General features: G+C 45.5%; 1 protein-coding gene across 2 annotated transcripts in view; it reads right to left on the bottom strand.

Moving 5' to 3' along the window:
• Positions 1-20,174, bottom strand: part of L1CAM (L1 cell adhesion molecule) — a 136,823-nt gene that overhangs the window by 11,527 nt on the left and 105,122 nt on the right. Inside the window, exons 24-25 of one of the 2 annotated variants that reach the window (XM_084836007.1) lie at positions 17,875-18,045; positions 545-673 (exon numbers count right to left, since the gene is read on the bottom strand). In XM_084836007.1, the coding sequence (XP_084692133.1) occupies positions 545-673; positions 17,875-18,045 (300 nt within the window). The remainder of the gene's footprint in view (positions 1-544; positions 674-17,874; positions 18,046-20,174) is intronic. The other variant, XM_084836008.1, reaches the window with a different exon arrangement.

Raw genomic sequence — 20,174 nt, 5'->3', positions numbered from 1 at the left:
GCAAGGTGGTCATAAGGGCTTATCAACAATGCAAACCGGGGAGCCGTCTCCCAAGACAGCTTTTGCTCTCTTGGCATCTCAGCAAGGAAACTTGGGAATGGTAGTTTTGGGAGCATACTGAGAACCTGAGAAAGGAGCTCTCGTTAACTACATCTCCCAGTACCTTGAAGGAAGCAAAAGACCATTAAACCAGTTTAACCTGGTACCACAGGTATGGCCTAACCTACAGTCTGCCTCCCCAACATTTAGACTTATCCAGCCCAGCATGCCAACTATGGGACTTGAGCTTGGGGCACATGGGTCCGACCCCTAGCTCAACTGTGGTCTTCGCTGGGTGAACACCACCAATTCCCCCATCTCTCAGGCTCAGCTTCTTCCTCTGTAAAATGGGAATGATAACAACCTACCTCACAGGGTTGTTGTGAGGACCAACGACACCCGGCACACTAAAAGCGCCATAAAAACTGATAAGTGATCATAGCCTTGGGGGGAGCCCCGTGGGGGTCTGCTGCGAGGTGCTAGGGTGGGGCTGGGGGCACCTCACCCGAGTACTTGCCGCCCTTGCTGCGCTTGATGAAGCAGAGGAGCACCAGAACCAGGGTGAGGAGGACGATGGCACTGACAAAGCCGATGAACCAACCTTCTGCAGCAAAGCTCTTCTGAGTCTTCACAACTGCGGAGGAAAGGACATGCAGGAAGTCAGGAGTCGCCAGGCTGGGCAGACCTGCCGGCCATCCAGCTTGACGTTCTGATGACCAAGAGATGCTCCTGTTGAAACACCTGGCAGGCACAGTGGTTATGGTGGTTCACACAAGAAGCATGTCTGCAGAGAGTGTATTGCTGCTGTCTTGGCAGAGCTACACAGGCAGCTAGAGAGCTTCTGTGCCCCAGATTCAAGGTTCTTACCTACGTAACCTGGGTTCAAAGTACCTTGGGGACCACCCCCTTCCATATATTCCTCCCATACTTTCAGATCTGGGAGGAAACCCATCTTCCTGTGGCAGCCTTTAGGGAAGAATGTCCCGTGAATATATGGAGAATGGCATTCTAGGTTTTGGGGCCTATGTTATGTCGATTTTTACTTGGGAGAGCTTGTATTTAGGTTTGAAATATATGAAGCAAGAAGTACTTTGGGAGCTTTTGAAGTGGGTTAAGCGTAACATGGGGAGTATATCACCCCACACACCTCTCTGAATAGACACTACCCCACTTCTCTGGGATTAAAAGTTCACTATTTTCCTGGGATAACACTTCCTGGAATAAACAGGAGCCATTTATACCTAATCCTGGGCCATCACTAGTTTAAAGGCCTCCCCATCCAGCCCAACAGCCTCTTCTGCCAGGCCCCTCCCTCTCCCACCCTCCCCATTACACTCCTCTGCCCACCGCTCAGCTATTTCTCCACTGCTCAGCTGATTGGTGCGTGGGCTCAAAACCTCCTCTCCCCACACTGCTCAGTTGATAGGCAGGATACTGCTGAACAGGGAGGATAAGAAAGCTGCGGAGGCCTGTTGCTCAGCCACTACAGCCCTTTCCCCCTGCTGCTCAGCTGTTTTCCAGCTATCACCTGAGCGGGGCTGGGTAGAGGAGACTGCAGGGTGGGAAGCTTTAAACTGGTCACTAGGGGTGTGTTTCCACCCTATCGGCTTCACTTTGCTTGCAACTGTGTTGCGATGTTTCCCCAATCGCATCTTCTCCTTTTCCTGTTTCCACAGTCCTTAAAGACCCAGCTTATCATTGCTGTAGCCTGGGGCTCTGTGCTGCTTCCACTGAGCTCTCATCGAATTATTTTCTTGATGGCTGGGTGGAGTCTGGGTGGAGTCTGGGTTGGGTCTGGTTACCTCATCAGTGTTCCTGCCTCCTCCGCCATGTTTCCAGGACAACGGAAGAAGAAGCTAATGGAGGAGTATGGGATTTTTAAAAAGGAATCAGCTTTGCTGTGAAGAGAGGCTTTCCCTCCCTCCCCCCCAACCCACTTTCGCCTTTCCCCTGAAAGTCCGGATGCACCTGCATTTCAGGAGCAAACCTCATTGAGCACAATGGGAGTTACTTCTGAGTAGACACACATATGCTGGGAAGAGGGTGGGTGAGAACACGAAGAGGGAAATTAGCCCCCATTTTAACCCAGAGGACCTCATTGAGCACAATGGTAGTTACTTCTGAGGAGACAGTAATGGGTTTGTTGTGAAAAGAGAGCGAAACCAGCCCCCATGTTAACCCACGAACGCGATCTCTATATGGAAGCTGTGAATGGGTTACATCCTAAGGCAATGGACCAAAGCCTCAAGATCACGCTTAATTGCATTTAAGGAATTGGGCTTAAAAGTGTGCCATTTCAATTGAGGGGGAATCTCTGTCAGTTCTGATGTAAGCATTCAGAGGGCAAGCCTCATTCAGCACAGGAGACACTAATGGGTTTGTTGTAGGAAAGAGAGAAGTAAAGACAAAGATGGAATCCAGCCCCCATTGTAACCTGCAGGATAGCTATAACAAAGCCGCAATGTACTTTCTTCCTAAGGCAATTCATCGGAGCCTGGCTTGGTCGCTTAAATGCATTTAAGGAATTGGACTTCAATCCGTGCCATTTCAATTGAGAGGGAATCTCAGCCTCATCCACCGCAAAGAGAGTTACTTCTGAGGAGACACTAATGGGTTTGTTGTGGGAAAGAGACCGAAACCTGCCCCCATTTTAATGTACAGGATCTCTATATGGAAGCTGTGAATGAGTTACGTCCTAAGGCAATGGATGGAGAGATTGCGCTTAATGGCATTTAAGGAATTGAGGGCTTTGATATGTGTGGTGTCAATTGAGGGGCTTCTCTTTTATTTCTGTGGTCATTGAGAGGGCAAGCCTCATTCTGAACAATGGGAGAAAACACCCCTTGACTGGGGTCATAGGCTCTGTTCTAGTGCTTATTTTCAATGATGTTTTAAAAGTTGGTCCCTTGGCATCCTGCTCCAAAACAGCGATGAAACTTCCGGAAAACAGGGAGGGAAAGGATTGGGTCACTGAGGTCAGAGAGAGATACCCACAAAGGCTGGGCTACATGCCCCATGGGCAGGACTATACCAGACCCAGTACGATTGTGGAAACAGGTCAGTAATGGAGCTGCAGTAAGCTGGAAAAGTCAGACTATAAGCAGACTCAGAAGAAGCGATTTTTCAGCAATAAAATGCAGGGCTGGCGCTGAGTGGCCACAACGTCATGGAAATACAGAGACTTCACCACACAACAAGGTTGGAGTAAATTGCTGGTGGAAACGCAGCCCAGGAAACAGCTGAGCAGGGTGGGGGATTGTGAAAATGCATCTGAGTGTGCAAGAATATGAGAAAGAATGGTGTGTGTATGTGCCTGTTCCACCAGCATGCAGCCCCTAACTACTTTCCACTGAGGGAATGCGGTCCTCTGGGTGGGGGAAAGGTACCCTGCTGCTGCACTGACTGGCAGCAGTTCCGCTGGGTTTCAGACAAGGTTCATTCCCAGCTCCGCTTGGAGATACCAGGAACTGAACCTGGGACCTTCCACATGCAAAGCAGGGGCTCTGCCACTGAGCTACAGCCACTTCCCTGCATCTGCCAGTTAATTTGTCTTTGCTTTCCAAAGCTAAAAACTACACACCTGCAAAGAGCAGCGACAGAATACTCCAGGAGGGGAAGAAGTGACAGGAGGGGAATTGTTCGTCTCTCCTTCCCCCAAGGTCCCACAGACATAAACACAAGGAAGCCAGATGTGGCATGCCCTGTGTGTGTGTAAAATTAACCATCACTTCTGAATGAGTATGCCCAGAGTACTGCTGATCTTCTCACATGGTTCCTGGGATGAACTAAAAAGAATGTAATTGAACAGCCATTGGGTTGTACTTGGAAATTTGATGGCCATTCGGAAGGAGCCAGGGAGCAAAGATGGCCTCTTCAAAATACTCCACCCTATTTGCAGGTGGGAATATTGGGCGAGGGGGGGGGGATTTCACAGGATATCCTGAGCAGTGGAATTCTCAAACAGAAAAGAAAATGCTCACAAAATTTCTCAGAAAATTATCTTCTGAGAAATTTTGGCTTGGTTAATACTGAATGAAACAATAGTCATACTAGTAGATGAAGGAAGTGATGGGCCCAGGGTCCTTCCAGACAAGAGATCTTCTGGTGCTACCACTCAAGAGGCATTGTGTAACTATTCTGTCTTTTCTTCCTTAAGCAATTTTCCACGGTAAGAAAAAAGATGGAAGACGTGGTGGGGAAATATGGGAGGATTATGCGTGGAAGATGACATCATCCGGACCCCTGTAAAATTCCATTTTTACAGGATTTTACAGAATGAGGCAGGATGGTGGTGCTGTAAAAGCCTCTACTGGAAGCACCCTAAGACAGGAGGACCGGAAGGAGTAGGGGCCAAGCCCGTTGCTTCCTTCAACAATATTACATTATGATGACCTCTCTGGGGTCCTTGTAACCCAGTGACTCAGACTGTACATGCCCATGGAATTGCTTGAGAAAGGAACTGGCTTGGCCAAGGGGTTGTTCTCACAGATGATTTGCTGTGAATTGGGAGCGTTTGGGGGTTGTTGGCAGCAGACGACGTCGTGGCAAAACCTAAGCCATCCCAGGCTTTGTGGTGGAAAATCCGTATTTTCTGAGAATACTTATACTCTGGTTTCCCCCCTTTAATTTGGGTTCTCCATGCTTCTCGTGCTGTGTGTTCCTATCCTCCGCATCTACTTTGGTATGATAGCCCTGCCCAGGTGTATGTCAAGGGGTGTTTCCCCTGTCTGTATTTCCTCAAGATTTCCGCCATTTCGCACATTTTGCCAGTCATTACAGTTGCTTTTTATCTTCTTCACTACCTCAGCCACCCTGCATACCTTGGTGATCCCTGTTTAGGACTCCCCAATTTATTTATTTTTTATAAAATGATCATGCATTTGGCCGGGCTCAGCTGACATTAAGCGCTAACTAGTGTTGCATTTAGCGGCAGGAACCTGCGATTGGCTGAGCCCAGCTACAGGGAAAGCAAACGAGAGCACCTCCCCCTTTTCTGTGTATGTTTACTTGGAAGAAGGAAACAAATCTCACTCCCCTGCAGTGAATCTTTAACAGATCTCAGTGCATACGGAGCCAGGGTAAATCGTTAAAGCATTCAAAAGGTGAAAGGCTAACTTTAGTAACTCGCCTTAAAGTGTTCTTTTGCTTCTCCATGAAATCGCTATGAAATCACTATCTTGATACTGTGCTTCTTTGACATTCTGTAGTTACTCTGTTGTTATATAAAGTCACAGTAGCGATCATCCGAGATTCTCATCTTACTGAGCAGGGAGGAGAAAGGGGGGGGGGTAGAAAGGGGGGTTGGAAGCAATAATTCCCTGGCAGAGTGCTGGAATGGAGTGGAATGGGGCAAAATTGAGAGGCTGAGCTGCTTTCATGGGAAGACTTTAGATGGGAAGCCTTTTGCCTTCTCAAGGCAAAAGTGCGCACACTGGGGAAAGGGGGTGGGATAATATAGTAACAGAAGGGAGCCTTCAGAATTGAGAATTAGTTGATCTCCATTCATAATAACATAGTAGCAGGGGGGAGCCTGGACGGGGTTTGGAGGGCAAACAAGACTCACTCTGAGCAGAGCTCACTCTGAGCAATCCTTGCCCGGTTGATGATGTTCAATTCTACTCCCCCCCACCCACCCAGAAGTATGTTCTTTTCAAGTGCTGCGTGACCCCTGAAAACAGGATTTTAATGGCGCTGTACACTTGGCTTTTCTTGCTTTGTGTGTCCATGGACCAAAGCCGATTCTATGAAAATTTGGGTAAGACTCCAACGCCCTTCTCACTGCGTTCTCATGAAGATCCTCCCTCCAGGTCTTATCTAGACATACTTCTGGGTGTTCATGGAATGGTTATCAACTGCTAGCTTTGTGAAGGGACCAATAAGGCTGGAAGATGACCCATCCTTTTGTCCTCCACCTGGCTCTGTGTGTGTGTGTGTGAAAGATGAGCATGAGAAAGACACGGATAGCAGGTCAGGGAACAAGATGGAGCTCTGGAAGGTTTTAGGGTCTTAATGCTGTGCACCCCCACCTATGTTCAACCTGCATATTTGTAAATAAATAATAATATTGGGGGTTGGATCCAGATTTAGGTGCATGCAACTGTGCTCGCCAAAACAGATTTCCCAACTCCCCTCTCCCCATGTCAGCCCTTTCAGCCCCCTAAAATACCACAGAGGGGACTTGCTGAATGGGGTGAGCTGTGAAACAAGGGGGAGTGGGGAGGCCTAAAGATCAGGTGAGGGGGCACCTTCTGTTTATGCAAGGCGGATCCTGGCTCCAACCCCACAAAATGCTGTACATCTTCAGTGACCTCATTCAAAGGAAACCAACCCAGGGTAAGTGCTGGAACCCCTGGAACCTGACCATTCAGAGAATTTGGGTGTGCATAATATATTGGGTTGGATCCACAGTTGCAGCCAAAATTCTCCATTGTATTTATTTTCTTACATTTTAAATGTGTCCAACTGTTCTCTGGGCAGTATAAAAATAAGTTAAAACCATAAAACAAAAAATTTTTTAGAGATTAAAAACAGCACATGATAAAACCAAACCAAACTAACAGCAGGGGATAAAAAACAGTGTAAAGGTCTAAAGGCACTAGAACAATTTTCTAAAATGTCTTGGAAAATAAAAAAGGTCTTCACCTGGGGCCCCAAAGACTAGAAGTTAAGCCCTGTTTACAGGCAGTGAAATGGGGGATGGAGGGAGCGTTTCAGCAGTTTTATTATATTTATTTATGTAAGAAATGTATGCCCCACCTTTCTGTAAGCAGCCTCCAAGACAGCTTATAATAAAAACAAAACATTACAAAACCAGACAACAAATAAAATTGTGCCTGAAAAGCTATACAAATCAGCTAGAAATCAACAACTCGTCACAGCAGCAGCATGATGGCATCAGCCTGGTGACTCAAAAGTAAATAAAGCTAAAAGCTTGAGAGAATAGAATAGTTTTCACCTGATGCCTAAAAGATGATTAAGTAGGCACCAGGCTAATGTGTCTGTGTCACCTTCCCACAGTGTGGAAGAAAGGAAAAGCAAGGTAATAATGCCAACAACAAATGAAGATTTTCCATAGAAAATCTCCCTGCCCCCCCCCAAAAGCACTCCTGTTCTAAGCCAGCACAAACCTAATATAAATCTATTGCTCTCACATGTAAGATATGTTCCTAAAATGGACTCTCCTGCAATATAAACCAGCAGCCGCTTCTCATTCCTTTGTCTATGGCAAGACGAAACAATGGTTCTCTGTCTTCTTTGCTATGACCTTTAAAATATTTCAAGCCAGTCATCAAATCCCTGACTCTCTCGTCTTTTCCAAAGGCTAGATGTACCCAGTCATTTAGTGCCGTCTCCCACGGCTCACTTTCCGACAGTCTGAATCTAACATGTCTGTCAGATCACAGCGAGGCCTTCCTCCCTTAAAGATGTCACATCAAATACCAGCCACCATAAATTATACATCACAAAACCTATTAAAATGCCCAAGTAACCAGAAGGGAGGCAATGCTCAAAAAATAAATACAAGGGAGGGCAATAAAAACCGACTTCTTTGAAAATACAACTGATAGATTGTAAAGTACCAGAAATGAATTGACTCTTATCACTCTTACTCTCATAAACTTTTGTAACATCGTCCTCAGGAACAGTTTAATAAAGACTAGAGAAGAAGAGACCCTTCAGTGTGGTACATAATCAATTCACATCAGATCTGGCATTGTGACAAAGTCAAGGGCAAACAAAGCCAATTTGGAGTGAGGGCAATGCTTCCTGTATCGCACTGCCCGCACTCTGGATGCATGAAGGGGACATACAAAGTTGCCCAAAACACTGGATATACAAGTTGTTGCTAGAAGGACTGTATCTCAAGAATTCCTTCTTAATGCTACCATCTGTATCAAACGCCAATATCAAGAGCATGCAGAGATACTAGCTGCTCTTCATTTATGGAGCTCCCCTTCCCTTGCAGTTCACCAAAGCCCAAGGGAGAGAAGGCACATTATACCATACAAAAACAAGAGAAAAGAATTCTCAAAGGATGCCTAGTTTCATCTGAGCCTGACACATTTCAGAAAGATTTTTCCTTCCTCAGGGACTAATCTACAAACAAAATATGAACACACAAACACATTAGTACTTAAAAAAAAAGAAGAACCTTAAAATGCCTAAAAGTCTGTATCTTATACATAAGAAATGGGAAACTAAAAGCTTACTGAATTTCTACCACAGAAAAAACAACGACCCACACTCAACCACTGAGTGTGGGTTAGTGTGTTGTTTGAACGGTTTCCATGTCTTTTAACTGGAAGTGCCAGGAACCCTCTGTCTGGAACCATCCTGAGTCTTCCTGAGTCAGAATAAAGAGGCAGTTCAGAAAGCAATTTTATATATACTGAGAGGACACAGGTGTTTGAATGGAAGAAACCAAAATAGAGGGGAAACTCCTAAGCGGGATAGTCTCATTTACCCATGAGAAGTCATATTTGGATTTACTCTGGGAATCCTGTGAGGGGATCCCGGCAATTACTGTATGCTCTCGGGAGTTCTGCACTCCATTTCTCCCTGAGGGGGGAACTGAGTGCCTGCCCAACATTTGTGCCCTGTTACACAGAGCGCCTTGAGATTCAGGGCAATGATGTTGGGATTCTGACAATTCTCCAGAGGCCATGGAAGGCTTGCCACCACTACGGGTAGCTGTAGCTCCATGAGGGCATAGTGCCTGAGGTAAACTCCCCTTTGGTGCCTTGCTTTCTGGAGCTGAGGCAGGACCAGAGCTGGGGGACAGAGGGTCCTCTCCCACAGAAGGACGCTCAAAGCTGATTTGTTTTGGCCCTGCCTTCTGGACCGAGTGGGAAAAGCAACCCAGTCAAGGATACCCTTCTCCACTATAGGAAAATGAGCTGTAGTGTTTTTAAGTAGGCAAAAATATATAGAAAAGTATAAACATTGCTAAATGCATAACGTTTAATTCCACCCTGGATATAAATACCTATTTTCTGATTTTCACTGTATAAAAATTAAGGAGGAGATACTTATAGTAATGGCTCATAATCCAGATCCTCATTTAAACCTGGTGAGTCAAACTGTTGAGCTTTAATATCCAGAACCTCTCTCACCTCAACAGGTATTTGCTGTCCTCTAGTCTCTCTATTCTTCAGCAAAGGAAATCGTTACCTTGGCGTGGTGCTGGAGCTTGAGCACCTCAATGACGTCATGAGCTAAACCGTGAAGGGACACCCAAGACGGGAAGGTCATGGCAGAGAGGTCAGACTAAATACGATCCCTGGGGAAGGAAACGGCAACCCAGCCCAGTATTCTTGCCATGAAAACTAAATGGATCAGTACAACCAGAGATATGTCAGTATACCATCAGAAGATGGGACTCCCAGGTCAGAAGATGGTCAAAATGCTACTGGGGAGGAACAGAGGATAAGTTCAACTAGCTCCAGATGTGATGATGCAGCTAGCTCAAAACCGAAAGGACGGCTAGCGGCCGATGGTGCTGGTGGTGAACGACGAATCCAATGTTCTAAAGATCAACACACCATAGGAACCTGGAATGTAAGATCTATGAGCCAGGGCAAATTGGATGTGGTTATTGGGGAGATGTCAAGATTAAATATAGACATTTTGGGTGTCAGTGAAATGAAATGGACTGGAATGGGCCACTTCACATCAAATGACACCAGATCTACTATTGTGGACAAGAGGACCACAGAAGAAATGGAGCAGCCTTCATAATTAATAATACAGTGGCTAAAGCAATGCTTGGATACAATCCAAAAACTGACAGAATGATCTCAATTCGAATTCAGGGTAAGCCATTTAGCATGACAGTGATCCAAATATACGCCCCAACCACAGATGCTGAAGAAGCAGAAGTAGATCAGTTCTATGAGGATCTGCAGCCCCTACTGGATACTACGCCAAAAAAAGATGTTATTTTCATTACAGGTGACTGGAATGCTAAGGTGGGTAGTCAAACGACACCTGGAATTACAGGCAAGCATGGTCTGGGAGAACAAAATGAAGCAGGACATAGGCTGATAGAATTTTGCCAAGACAACTCACTGTGCATAACAAACACTCTCTTCCAACAACCTAAGAGACGACTTTATACATGGACTTCACCAGACGGTCAACACCGAAATCAGATTAACTACATCCTTTGTAGCCAAAGGTGGCGGACATCTATGCAGTCGGTAAAAACAAGACCTGGAGCTGATTGTAGTTCAGATCACAAACTTCTTATTGCACAATTTAGAATCAGACTAAAGGGAATAGGGAAGACCCACAGAGCAGTTAGATATGAGCTCACTAATATTCCTAATGAATATGCTGTGGAGGTGAAGGATAGATTTCAGGGACTAGATTTAGTAGGTAGGGTCCCGGAAGAACTATGGACAGAAGTTGACAACATTGTTCAGGAGGCGGCAACAAAAAACGTCCCAAAGAAAAAGAAAACCAAGAAGGCAAGATGGCTGTCTGCTGAGACACTGGAAGCAGCCCAAGAAAGAAGGAAAGCAAAAGGCAACAGTGATAGGGGGAGATATGCCAATTAAATGCAAAATTCCAGAGGTTAGCCAGAAGAGATAAGGCATTATTTTTAAACAAGCAATGTGCAGAAGCGGAAGAAGATAAGAGAATAGGAAGGACAAGAGACCTCTTCCAGAAAATGAGAAACATTGGAGGCAAATTCCAGGCAAAAATGGGTATGATCAAAAACAAAGATGGCAAGGACCTAACAGAAGCAGAAGAGATCAAGAAAAGGTGGCAAGAATATATGGAAGATCTGTATAGGAAGGATAATAATATTGGGGATAGATTTGACGGTGTGGTCAGTGAGCTAGAGCCAGACATCCTGAAGAGTGAGGTTGAATGGGCCTTAAGAAGCATTGCTAATAACAAGGCAGCAGGAGATGACGGTATCCCAGCTGAACTGTTTAAAATCTTGCAAGATGAGGCTGTCAAGGTGATGCATGCCATATGCCAGCAAATGTGGAAAACACAAGAATGGCCAACAGATTGGAAAAAATCAACTTATATCCCCATACCAAAAAAGGGAAGCACCAAAGAATGTTCAAATTATCGAACAGTGGCACTTATTTCACATGCCAGTAAAGTAATGCTCAAGATCTTGCAAGGTAGACTCCAGCAATTCATGGTACGAGAACTGCCAGATGTACAAGCTGGGTTTCGAAAAGGCAGAGGAACTAGAGACCAAATTGCCAATATCCGCTGGATAATGGAGAAAGCCAGGGAGTTTCAGAAAAACATCTATTTCTGTTTTATTGACTATTCTAAAGCCTTTGACTGTGTGGATCATAACAAACTGTGGCAAGTTCTTGGTGGTATGGGGATACCAAGTAATCTTGTCTGCCTCCTGAGGAATCTGTGTAACGACCAAGAAGCAACGGTAAGAACAGACCACAGAACAACAGACTGGTTTAAGATTGGGAAAGGAGTACGGCAGGGTTGTATACTCTCACCCTACCTATTCAACCTGTACGCAGAATACATCATGCGATGTGCTGGGCTTGATGAAGCCAAGGCTGGAGTTAAAATCGCTGGAAGAAACATTAACAATCTCAGATATGCAGATGATACCACTTTGATGGCTGAAAGCAAGGAGGAGCTGCGGAACCTTCTGACGAAGGTGAAAGAAGAAAGTGCAAAAGTTGGGTTGCAGTTAAACCTCAAAAAAACCAAGATTATGGCAACCAGCTTGTTTGATAACTGGCAAAGAGAGGGAGAAAACGTGGAGGCAGTGACAGACTTTGTCTTTCAAGGAGCAAAGATTACTGCAGACGCTGACTGCAGCCAGGAAATCAGAAGACATTTACTTCTTGGGAGGAGAGCAATGACAAATCTTGAGAAAATAGTTAAGAGCAGAGACATCACACTGACAACAAAGGTCTGCATAGTTAAAGCAATGGTATTCCCCGTAGTAACCTATGGCTGCGAGAGCTGGACCATAAGGAAGGCTGAGCAAAGGAAGATAGATGCTTTTGAACTGTGGTGCTGGAGGAAAATTCTGAGAGTGCCTTGGACTGCAAGAAGATCAAACCAGTCCATACTCCAGGAAATAAAGCCAGACTGCTCACTTGAGGGAATGATATTAAGGCAAAACTGAAGTACTTTGGCCACATAATGAGAAGACAGGATACCCTGGGGAAGATGCTGATGCTAGGGAAAGTGGAAGGCAAAAGGAAGAGGGGCTGACCAAGGGCAAGATGGATGGAGGATATTCTGGAAGTGACGGACTCGACCTTGGGGGAGCTGGGGGTGGTGACGGCTGACAGGAAGCTCTGGCGTGGGCTGGTCCATGAAGTCACAAAGAGTCGGAAGCGACTGACCGAATAAACAACAAAGTCTTTCTATTGCCCAAAAGACTAATTTGGAAATGGAATGCTTTTATTGTATGAAGTGATTCACTATGGGAATATAAGAACATAAGAGCCCTGCTGGATCAAAACAAGGGCCCATCTAGTCCAGCATTCTGTTCACACAGTGGCCAACCGGCTGTTGACGGGAAACCCACAAGCAGGACATGAGTGAAACAGCACCCTCCCACCCATGTTCCCCAGCAACTGGTGTACATAGGCTCACTGCCTCTGGTACCGGAGGTAGCATAGAGGCATCAGGACTAGTAGCCATTGATAGCCTTCAGAAATTTGTCCAACCCCATTTTAAAGCCATCCAAATTGGTGGCCAGCACTATGTCTTGTGGTAGTGAATTCCATAATTCGATTATGCGCTGTGTGAAGAAGTACTTCCTTTTTATCTGTCCAGAATCTCCCATCTGTCAGCTTCATGGGATGACCCTGGGTTATAGTATTATGAGAGGGAGAAAAACATCTCCCTATCCACATTTTCCACATCATGCATAATTTTGTACACCTCTGTCTCCCCTGACTTGGCTTTTCCCCCCCGAGTTGAACAATCCCAATCAAGTTGCTCCAGCCCCTTGATTATTTTAGCTGCGCTTTTCTGCCCTTTTTCCAGCTCTACAATATCTTTTTTTTTTTTAGGTATGATGACCAGAACTTTACATAGTATTATTTATTTTATTTAAGATATTGCTTGGCTGCCTTTCAGGGCAGAAGCCATCCCAAGGCGGCTTACAGCAATAAACAATATTCTGAGTGTGGTCACGTTATAGATTTATATAAGAGCAGTATGATATTGGCAGTTTTATTCTCAGTTCCTTTCCTAATTATGCCTCACATGGAGTTAGCCTTTTTTTTTTTTTACAGCAGTTGACTTTTTCATCAAGCCATCCACCACAACCCCAAGATCTTTTTCTTGGTCAGTCACCACTAGCTCAGATCCCATCAAGTTATACCTGAAGTTGGGATTTTTTGCCCCAACGTGCATCATATTACTTACATTGAAACACATTTGCCATTTAGATGCCCATTCTCCCAGCTTGGAGAGATCCTTTATGGAACAGGAGCGCCATGTCCTCCCTGTGAAATTCTCCACTAGTGGAAGAAACCACTGTGTCTGCCTGCTGTGATTTGTTTTCAGTTGTTGGGGCTGCGGTCAGGATGAGATTTGACAGCACTGAGGGCAAGAATCACCTGCTGATTGCATCTCGTGCCTCTGCATTTCTCAATTGGAGGGAGAAGAGGGTAACATGCCTCCCTGCAATGAAGGGAGAGTCATCTGATCCCCCACCCCACCAAGCTCAGAAGCAACATCCTCTATTAAGTTCAATGGGGCTTACTCCCAAGTAAGTGTGCCGAGGGCTACAGGCTTACGGCACAATCTTACATTTTATGTCTACTTTGAAGTAAGTCGGAGGTTTCCTGGGGGCTGCAAGAAAACTGTATAGCAGAAGTTAAGCTACGAAAACAAGACTCCCCCCTGCTCCGGCTCCTTTGCACACATGGCAGCAAGGGAGGAAGGCACTCCCTCAGTTCATACCATGTGGCTGCTGTGTAAAGAAGACCTTCCTAATCCCGCAAAGAAACTGAAAGCAGGAAGCTCCGGAAAGGATGTGGGGGTTTGCTTAATATAGAAACACCCTTAATTCCACATCATTTATGAACAAGTTGAAAAGCATTGGTCCCAAAACAGATCCCTGAGGGACCTCACTATTCACATCCCTCCACTGGGAGAATTGACCATTTATTCAATTTATTCTCTGCTTTCTGTTCTTTAACCAGTTACTGATCCATAAGAGGACCTCTCCTCTTATTCCATGACTGCTATGTTTGCTCAGGAGTCTTTGGTGAGGGGCTTTGTCAAATGCCTTTTGGAAGTCCAAGTAAACAATGTTGACTGGATCACCCCTGTCTATATGTTTACTGACACTCTCAAAGAACTCTAAAAGATTAGTGAGACAGGACTTATCTTTGTGGAAGCCATGTTGATTCTTTTTCAGCAGGGCTTGTCCTGCTACATGCTTACTAATTGTTTCTTTAATAATGCTTTCAACCAATTTACCTGGAACAGACATTAAGCTAACAGGCCTGTAATTTCCTGGATCCATTTTTAAAAATTGGTGTTACATTGGCCATCTTCCAGTCCTCTGATACAGAGGCTGATCTTAGGGACATGTTGCATATTTTTGTTAGATCAGCAATTTCATATATGAGTTCTTTATGACCTCTAGGATGAATACCACCTGGGCATGATGAGTTATTTGCTTTCAATTTGTCAATAAGGTTGAGAACTTCATCTTTCGTTACCACTATTTGCCTCAGTTCCTCAGACTCACTTCCTGAAAATATCAGGTATCTGCCCTATATCTTCTGCAGTGAAGACAGATGAGAAGAATTAGTTCAGCTTCTCTGCAATCTCCTTGTCCTCCTTTAGTACACCTTTAACTCCATTGCCATCCAACGTTCCAACTGCCTCCCTAGCTGGTTTCCTACTTCTGGTATATTTAAAGAGTTTTTTTATTGTTGGCCTTGATGTTAGCAATACGCTCGTCAAAATGCTTTTTTGCATTTTTATTGCTTGTTTGCATCTCCTTTGTGAAAGCTTGTGCTCCCTTCCACAAAGCTGCTGTCCCCCCCCTTTTTTTGCATGTTCCTAAGATGTTCTCCATTATGTTTCCTGAGCAGCCCTTGGCTTTGGACTATGTATAATTTATTGCAGGGACACTGGATGGCATAAATCACATGTGTGGCACACCATGTGAAGAAATGCTGAATGGTGTAAATTTTATTGTTCATTGGATTACTAAACATCTGGATTACTTGTGTGTTTGTAATGGCTACCAAGATGCCACTGCAAACATTTTTTAAGTTGTAATATCAGTGCAGTTCAAGTTTTTAAGTGTTTGGATTTTTGTTTGTAGATTAACCCCTGAAGAAGGAAAAATCTTTCTGAAATGTGTTGGGCTCAAATACAATTAGGTACACTTTGAGACTATGGTTTTCCCAGTAGTAACGTATGGCTGTGAGAGCTGGACTATAAGGAAGGCTGAGCGCCAAAGAATCGATGCTTTCGAACTGTGGTGCTGGAGAAGACTCTTACGAGTTCCCTGGACTGTCAATCCTAAAGGAAATCAACCCTGAGTGCTCACTGGAAGGACAGATACTGAAGCTGAAGCTCCAATATTTTGGCCACCTAATGCGAAGAGAAAACTCCCTGGAAAAGACCCTGATGCTGGGAAAGACTGAAGGCAAAAGGAGAAGGGGACGGCAGAGGATGAGATGGCTAGATAGCATCACGGATGCAATGAATATGAACTTGAGCACGGTCCGGGAGAGAGTGCAGGACAGGAAGGCCTGGCGTGCTATGGTCCATGGGGTCACGAAGAGTCGGACACGACTGAACGACTGAACAACAACAACAATGTGAAGAGAAAAGTCACTGGAAAAGACCCTGATGCTGGGAAAGACTGAAGGCAAAAGGAGAAGGGGACAGCAGAGGATGAGATGGCTAGATAGCATCACCGATGCAATGAATATGGACTTGAGCACACTCCGGGAGAGAGCGCAGGACAGGAAGGCCTGGTGTGCTATGGTCCATGGGGTCATGAAGAGTCGGACACGACTGAACGACTGAACAACAAACACTTTGAGAAATTCTTCTCGCTTAGTTTTGTGCACATTTTGTAAAGAGTAAAAACTTTTCTATGCCCACAATGGCAACTGTTGTGTGGCTATAACACCATCGATTCATTGTGGGAGTCTTTCCTACCTGATTGGCCCTGCTAATGGGATTGCATTATTCATATGAGATACACCAGGGGTAGGCAGAAGGTAGATCTCTGAATGGTTTACAGTAGATCAGTAAGGATTTCTGTCTCCTAAATATTTAACAGCAGCAGCAACAAAATGACACCCTCCCCCCATCCCCGCCCTAAATTGTACTGCTGACATGATGGTAATCTCATAACTCTTAGGGTAACCAGGGGGTGTCTCCGTGAACAATTTAAGTCTGATTCTTTTCCTTAAGTCAGGTTCTCTGCGGTATAGTTGTTGTGTGCCCAACCCCTGCATTTACCTTGGGTATACTAGCCCTGCCCAAGGGTGTGCCTTTCACCATGATCCAGGTCAAGGGGTGTTTCCTGTTTCCCGCTCCTGTGTTTCCCAGCACAAACCAAGTAGCGTCTACTCAGAAGTAACTCCCATTGTGCTCAGTGAGGCTTGCCCCCTAAATGTGCACTTCAGAATTTAAAGAGATCCCCCTCAATCGAAATAGCACATTTTAAAGCACTAATTCTCTAAAGGCTATAAAGCGCTATACCAAACTGCGATTCTCCATTGTTTGGTTTATTGCCTTCAGAAGGAACTAATTCACACCTCCATTACAGCGATCCTGCGCACCATCAGGTTAGAAAGGGGACTGGCTTCCCCTGCATATCTTTCCCAGCACAAACTAATTAGAGTCTACTTGGAAGTAACTCTCATTAAGCACAATGAGGCTTGTAATTAAGAAGAAGAAAGTGGGGGAACCACCTGGATGGGGCAGGGGAGCCTCTCTTATTGGTTGAGCAGCCCCTGCCAGTCAGATGACATTCACTCCAACACCTCCACCCTACCTGAAGTATGTTCTGTGAAGCATCTTAAAATAGTGCGATGCACTCGCTTGTGAAGCCCTGCACTCAGCAAAGCCAGCTCCTTGAAAAATCCAGGTAAGCCACGATTGGCTTCTCCTTCCATCTCCTTCCTTGTTGTGGGGAAGCCCCCAGGACTGGATTTTTGTGTATAAGGACTGTGAACTCCATTAAGTTTTGGTTCTCAAAACAAATTCCTGGGCAACTTCTTTAACTGCAATTCAGGGATGGGCAACTTGTGGCCCTCCAGAAGTTTTGGCCTACATCTCCCATCATGCCTCCCCCTTGGCTATGCAGGCTAGGACTGATGGGAGTTGTAGGCTAAAACATCTGGAAGGCCACAAGTTGCCCCCCTGCCTAATTGTAGGTCTTATGCACTGGGCTCTGGGTAGTGGATCTCGGGGTTCTAGTGAAAAACAAAGTAGTTCCTGCAAGCCTGAAGCCTGCCCCCCCCCCCCCCGAGCTACGCAATGCACTGGATCCTACCTTGTGGAAGTGGATCCCACCCTGCTTAGCATGGATGTGTATGATGTCAGCCTCTTGGGCATGCTAGACATTTGGTGGCTGAGGTCAAATGATTTAGGGAATATTTACATGCACAGCATTAGTAAAAAATTATCTTATCTTACAGTAGTTGTATTTGTTTGTGCTATTCTTAATTAACATATTATTATAGTTGTTGAGTGTCCTATCCTATCTTGGCCAAATAAGTAAGTTAAGTAAACAACAAACCAAGTATGGTGAAAGTGTAAGAAAGTCAAAGTGCACCGACAGATAGAATGTGTTTCAATGATGATCCCTCGGTCTGCAATATCACTTACCCCCCACGCCACTGGTTTCCAGATCTGTCTCCCAGATGGTTTGATTGCCCCCAGTACGGTGTACTTTCACTAGCCGGACTCGATAGTGCTTGCCTGGCTGCAGATCTGCGATGCTGAATGAACCCTGGCTGGAATGGGCCTCCCCGACATCATGCCACTCTTCATCTTTATCTGCATGGAATACAGGAAGAGAGGGAGGAAAGACCACACTGTATCTTCAGTTCCCCTCACAGCCAGCCACAACCTGGGAGATGGATTTGAACTTGGCTTGCTGATGTAGCCCAGACACAAAGGACCCCAAAGAGATTTGTATATTGCGTCTTTTTTCTTTAAAAAGTGTATATAAACTTTGTTACCCTGTCAGAACTTTAAGGACAAGATATTCACTCCCCACCCCTCAGTCACGGATCTACAACTTGTGGCCCTCCAGAAGTTTTGACCTAGAACTCCCATGATCCCTCACCATTAGCTATGGTTAGGGCTGATGGGAGTTGTAAGCCAAAACATCTGAAGAGCCAGAAGTTGCCCACCTCTGCTCTAAGAAATAGACTTTCCTACTTGATGCTGTTGATATTGACCTGATCTCATGTGCTCAGGTGGGCTTAACAATGCATTTGCTGCTGGCTTTGGGGGATTTTTTAAAGGATTCATTGCTCATAGATTAGTTTAGGCAAACTGGAGCCAACACTTTGAACTGTTTCAAAAACAGTTGCAATTCCTGCAATTGACTGCAATTCCTGGTTTTGTACATTTGTTAATAAGCTTAAAGTCTTGAGAAAGTCTTGCATGTTCTGACCTGGGGGATTCTAACTACTCTTATTTATTTATTTCATTTATATCCCGTCTTTTTTTCCTCCAGGGAACCCAAGGCAGCATACATGGTCCTCCTCCTCTCCATTTTAACCTTATAACAACCCGCTGAGGTACGTTAGGCCAAGAGTCAGTGACTGGCTGTGTTGTTCCACCTCTACTGCAGCAAAGACTTAGCATCATTTAGGCACTGGTGAGGCTGGGGCTGCAGAGTACCTTTATGAAATGGGGTTTTCAGGAAGGTCAGGATACAGGAACAATCTGCATCACAGTAATGAATCAGGATCTCAGAAAGTTCTGAGTGATGTTGGGCCTGGAAGCTACACAGGCTTCTCTATATGTCACTCCAACAAAGATCAGTGCAAGACTGAGGCTTAAATAGGAAGTTACCTGCATTTAGGCTGGTTAGCTCCGCCTCTCCCTTGACTGAGGCTTTGATCCTTAAAGGGACCTGGTGTGTTTTAGCAGCCTCAGGCTGCGGTGAGGCGGGAGTGGTTGTGCCATGCTAGGGCCTTCACGGCCTGAGTCCTCAGAGTCCGAGGACAGTAATGGAGCCTCCTCTGTATGAAGGGAAGCTGCCCACTGGGGTTCCTCTAGAGAACTGGGTCCTGGGGAGATAGAAGCTTGGCAATGCCTTTCTGTGGCTGAGTCTCCTCCTACTGGCTACGGAACCTTTTCTGAAGACGAGGGGTCAGAACCCTCTGGGGATGATGGTTCAGGGTGCTGGTCCATGGCACTGGCCCAGAGTCACCCAGTGAGCTTCATGGCCAAGTGGGGATTAGAACCTGGATCTCACACATCCCAGTCCAACACTCTCACTACTACACCATGCTGGCTTTTATCTGGGTCTCCTGGCTGGAACTGCCTGCAATCCCACCTGCTTCCAGCCATGGTGGTGCAGGTGACATGGCAGGGAGCCACTGCCTGACCTGCAGGGCTCCCAACAAGAACCGCTGCCTTAATGCTGCCATACCTGGGAAGGGGCTGTAAGTGGAAGGACCCTCTTCCTCACTCTCCCAGTCATTTTTGCTTGCCTGGGGAAGAGGAATGGAGGACACTCCATTGAATACGTTTAATATTTCTTGTTGTGCTGGCTTCTTAGGGTTGTTTAGGACTTTAAGGCTGAATTTGATTGTGCTACTTCTTGTATTTTAATCCATTTTACGTGGGTACATTGCCCAGATAATTTATTTTATGAGACAACTAAATTAATAATGATGATGGCAACCCTCTGCTCCAGCCTTCCCCAACCCAGTGCCCTCCAGACGTTTTGGACTACAACTGCCAGCCTTCTTGACCATGGCCATGCTGACTGGGGCTGAGGGGAGCTGAAGTCCAAAGCATTTGGAAGGCATCAGGTTCAGGAAAGTTGTTCTGCATAGTCCCATCACAGCCAGCAGAAAGGACAAATGCCCTCTGTAAATTCTGCTGTTGACTGTTCACTGAATATTCACCAAATATTTGGTTATTCAGTGTGAACATTTATTTTA

This window comes from Heloderma suspectum, chromosome 2 (genome assembly GCF_057233095.1).
Source record: "Heloderma suspectum isolate Gila_16-S chromosome 2, 16-S_ref, whole genome shotgun sequence".
NCBI lineage: Eukaryota > Metazoa > Chordata > Lepidosauria > Squamata > Helodermatidae > Heloderma > Heloderma suspectum.
The sequence above is the reverse complement of the archived record's forward strand: the minus strand, read 5'-3'. Positions and strand labels throughout refer to the sequence as shown.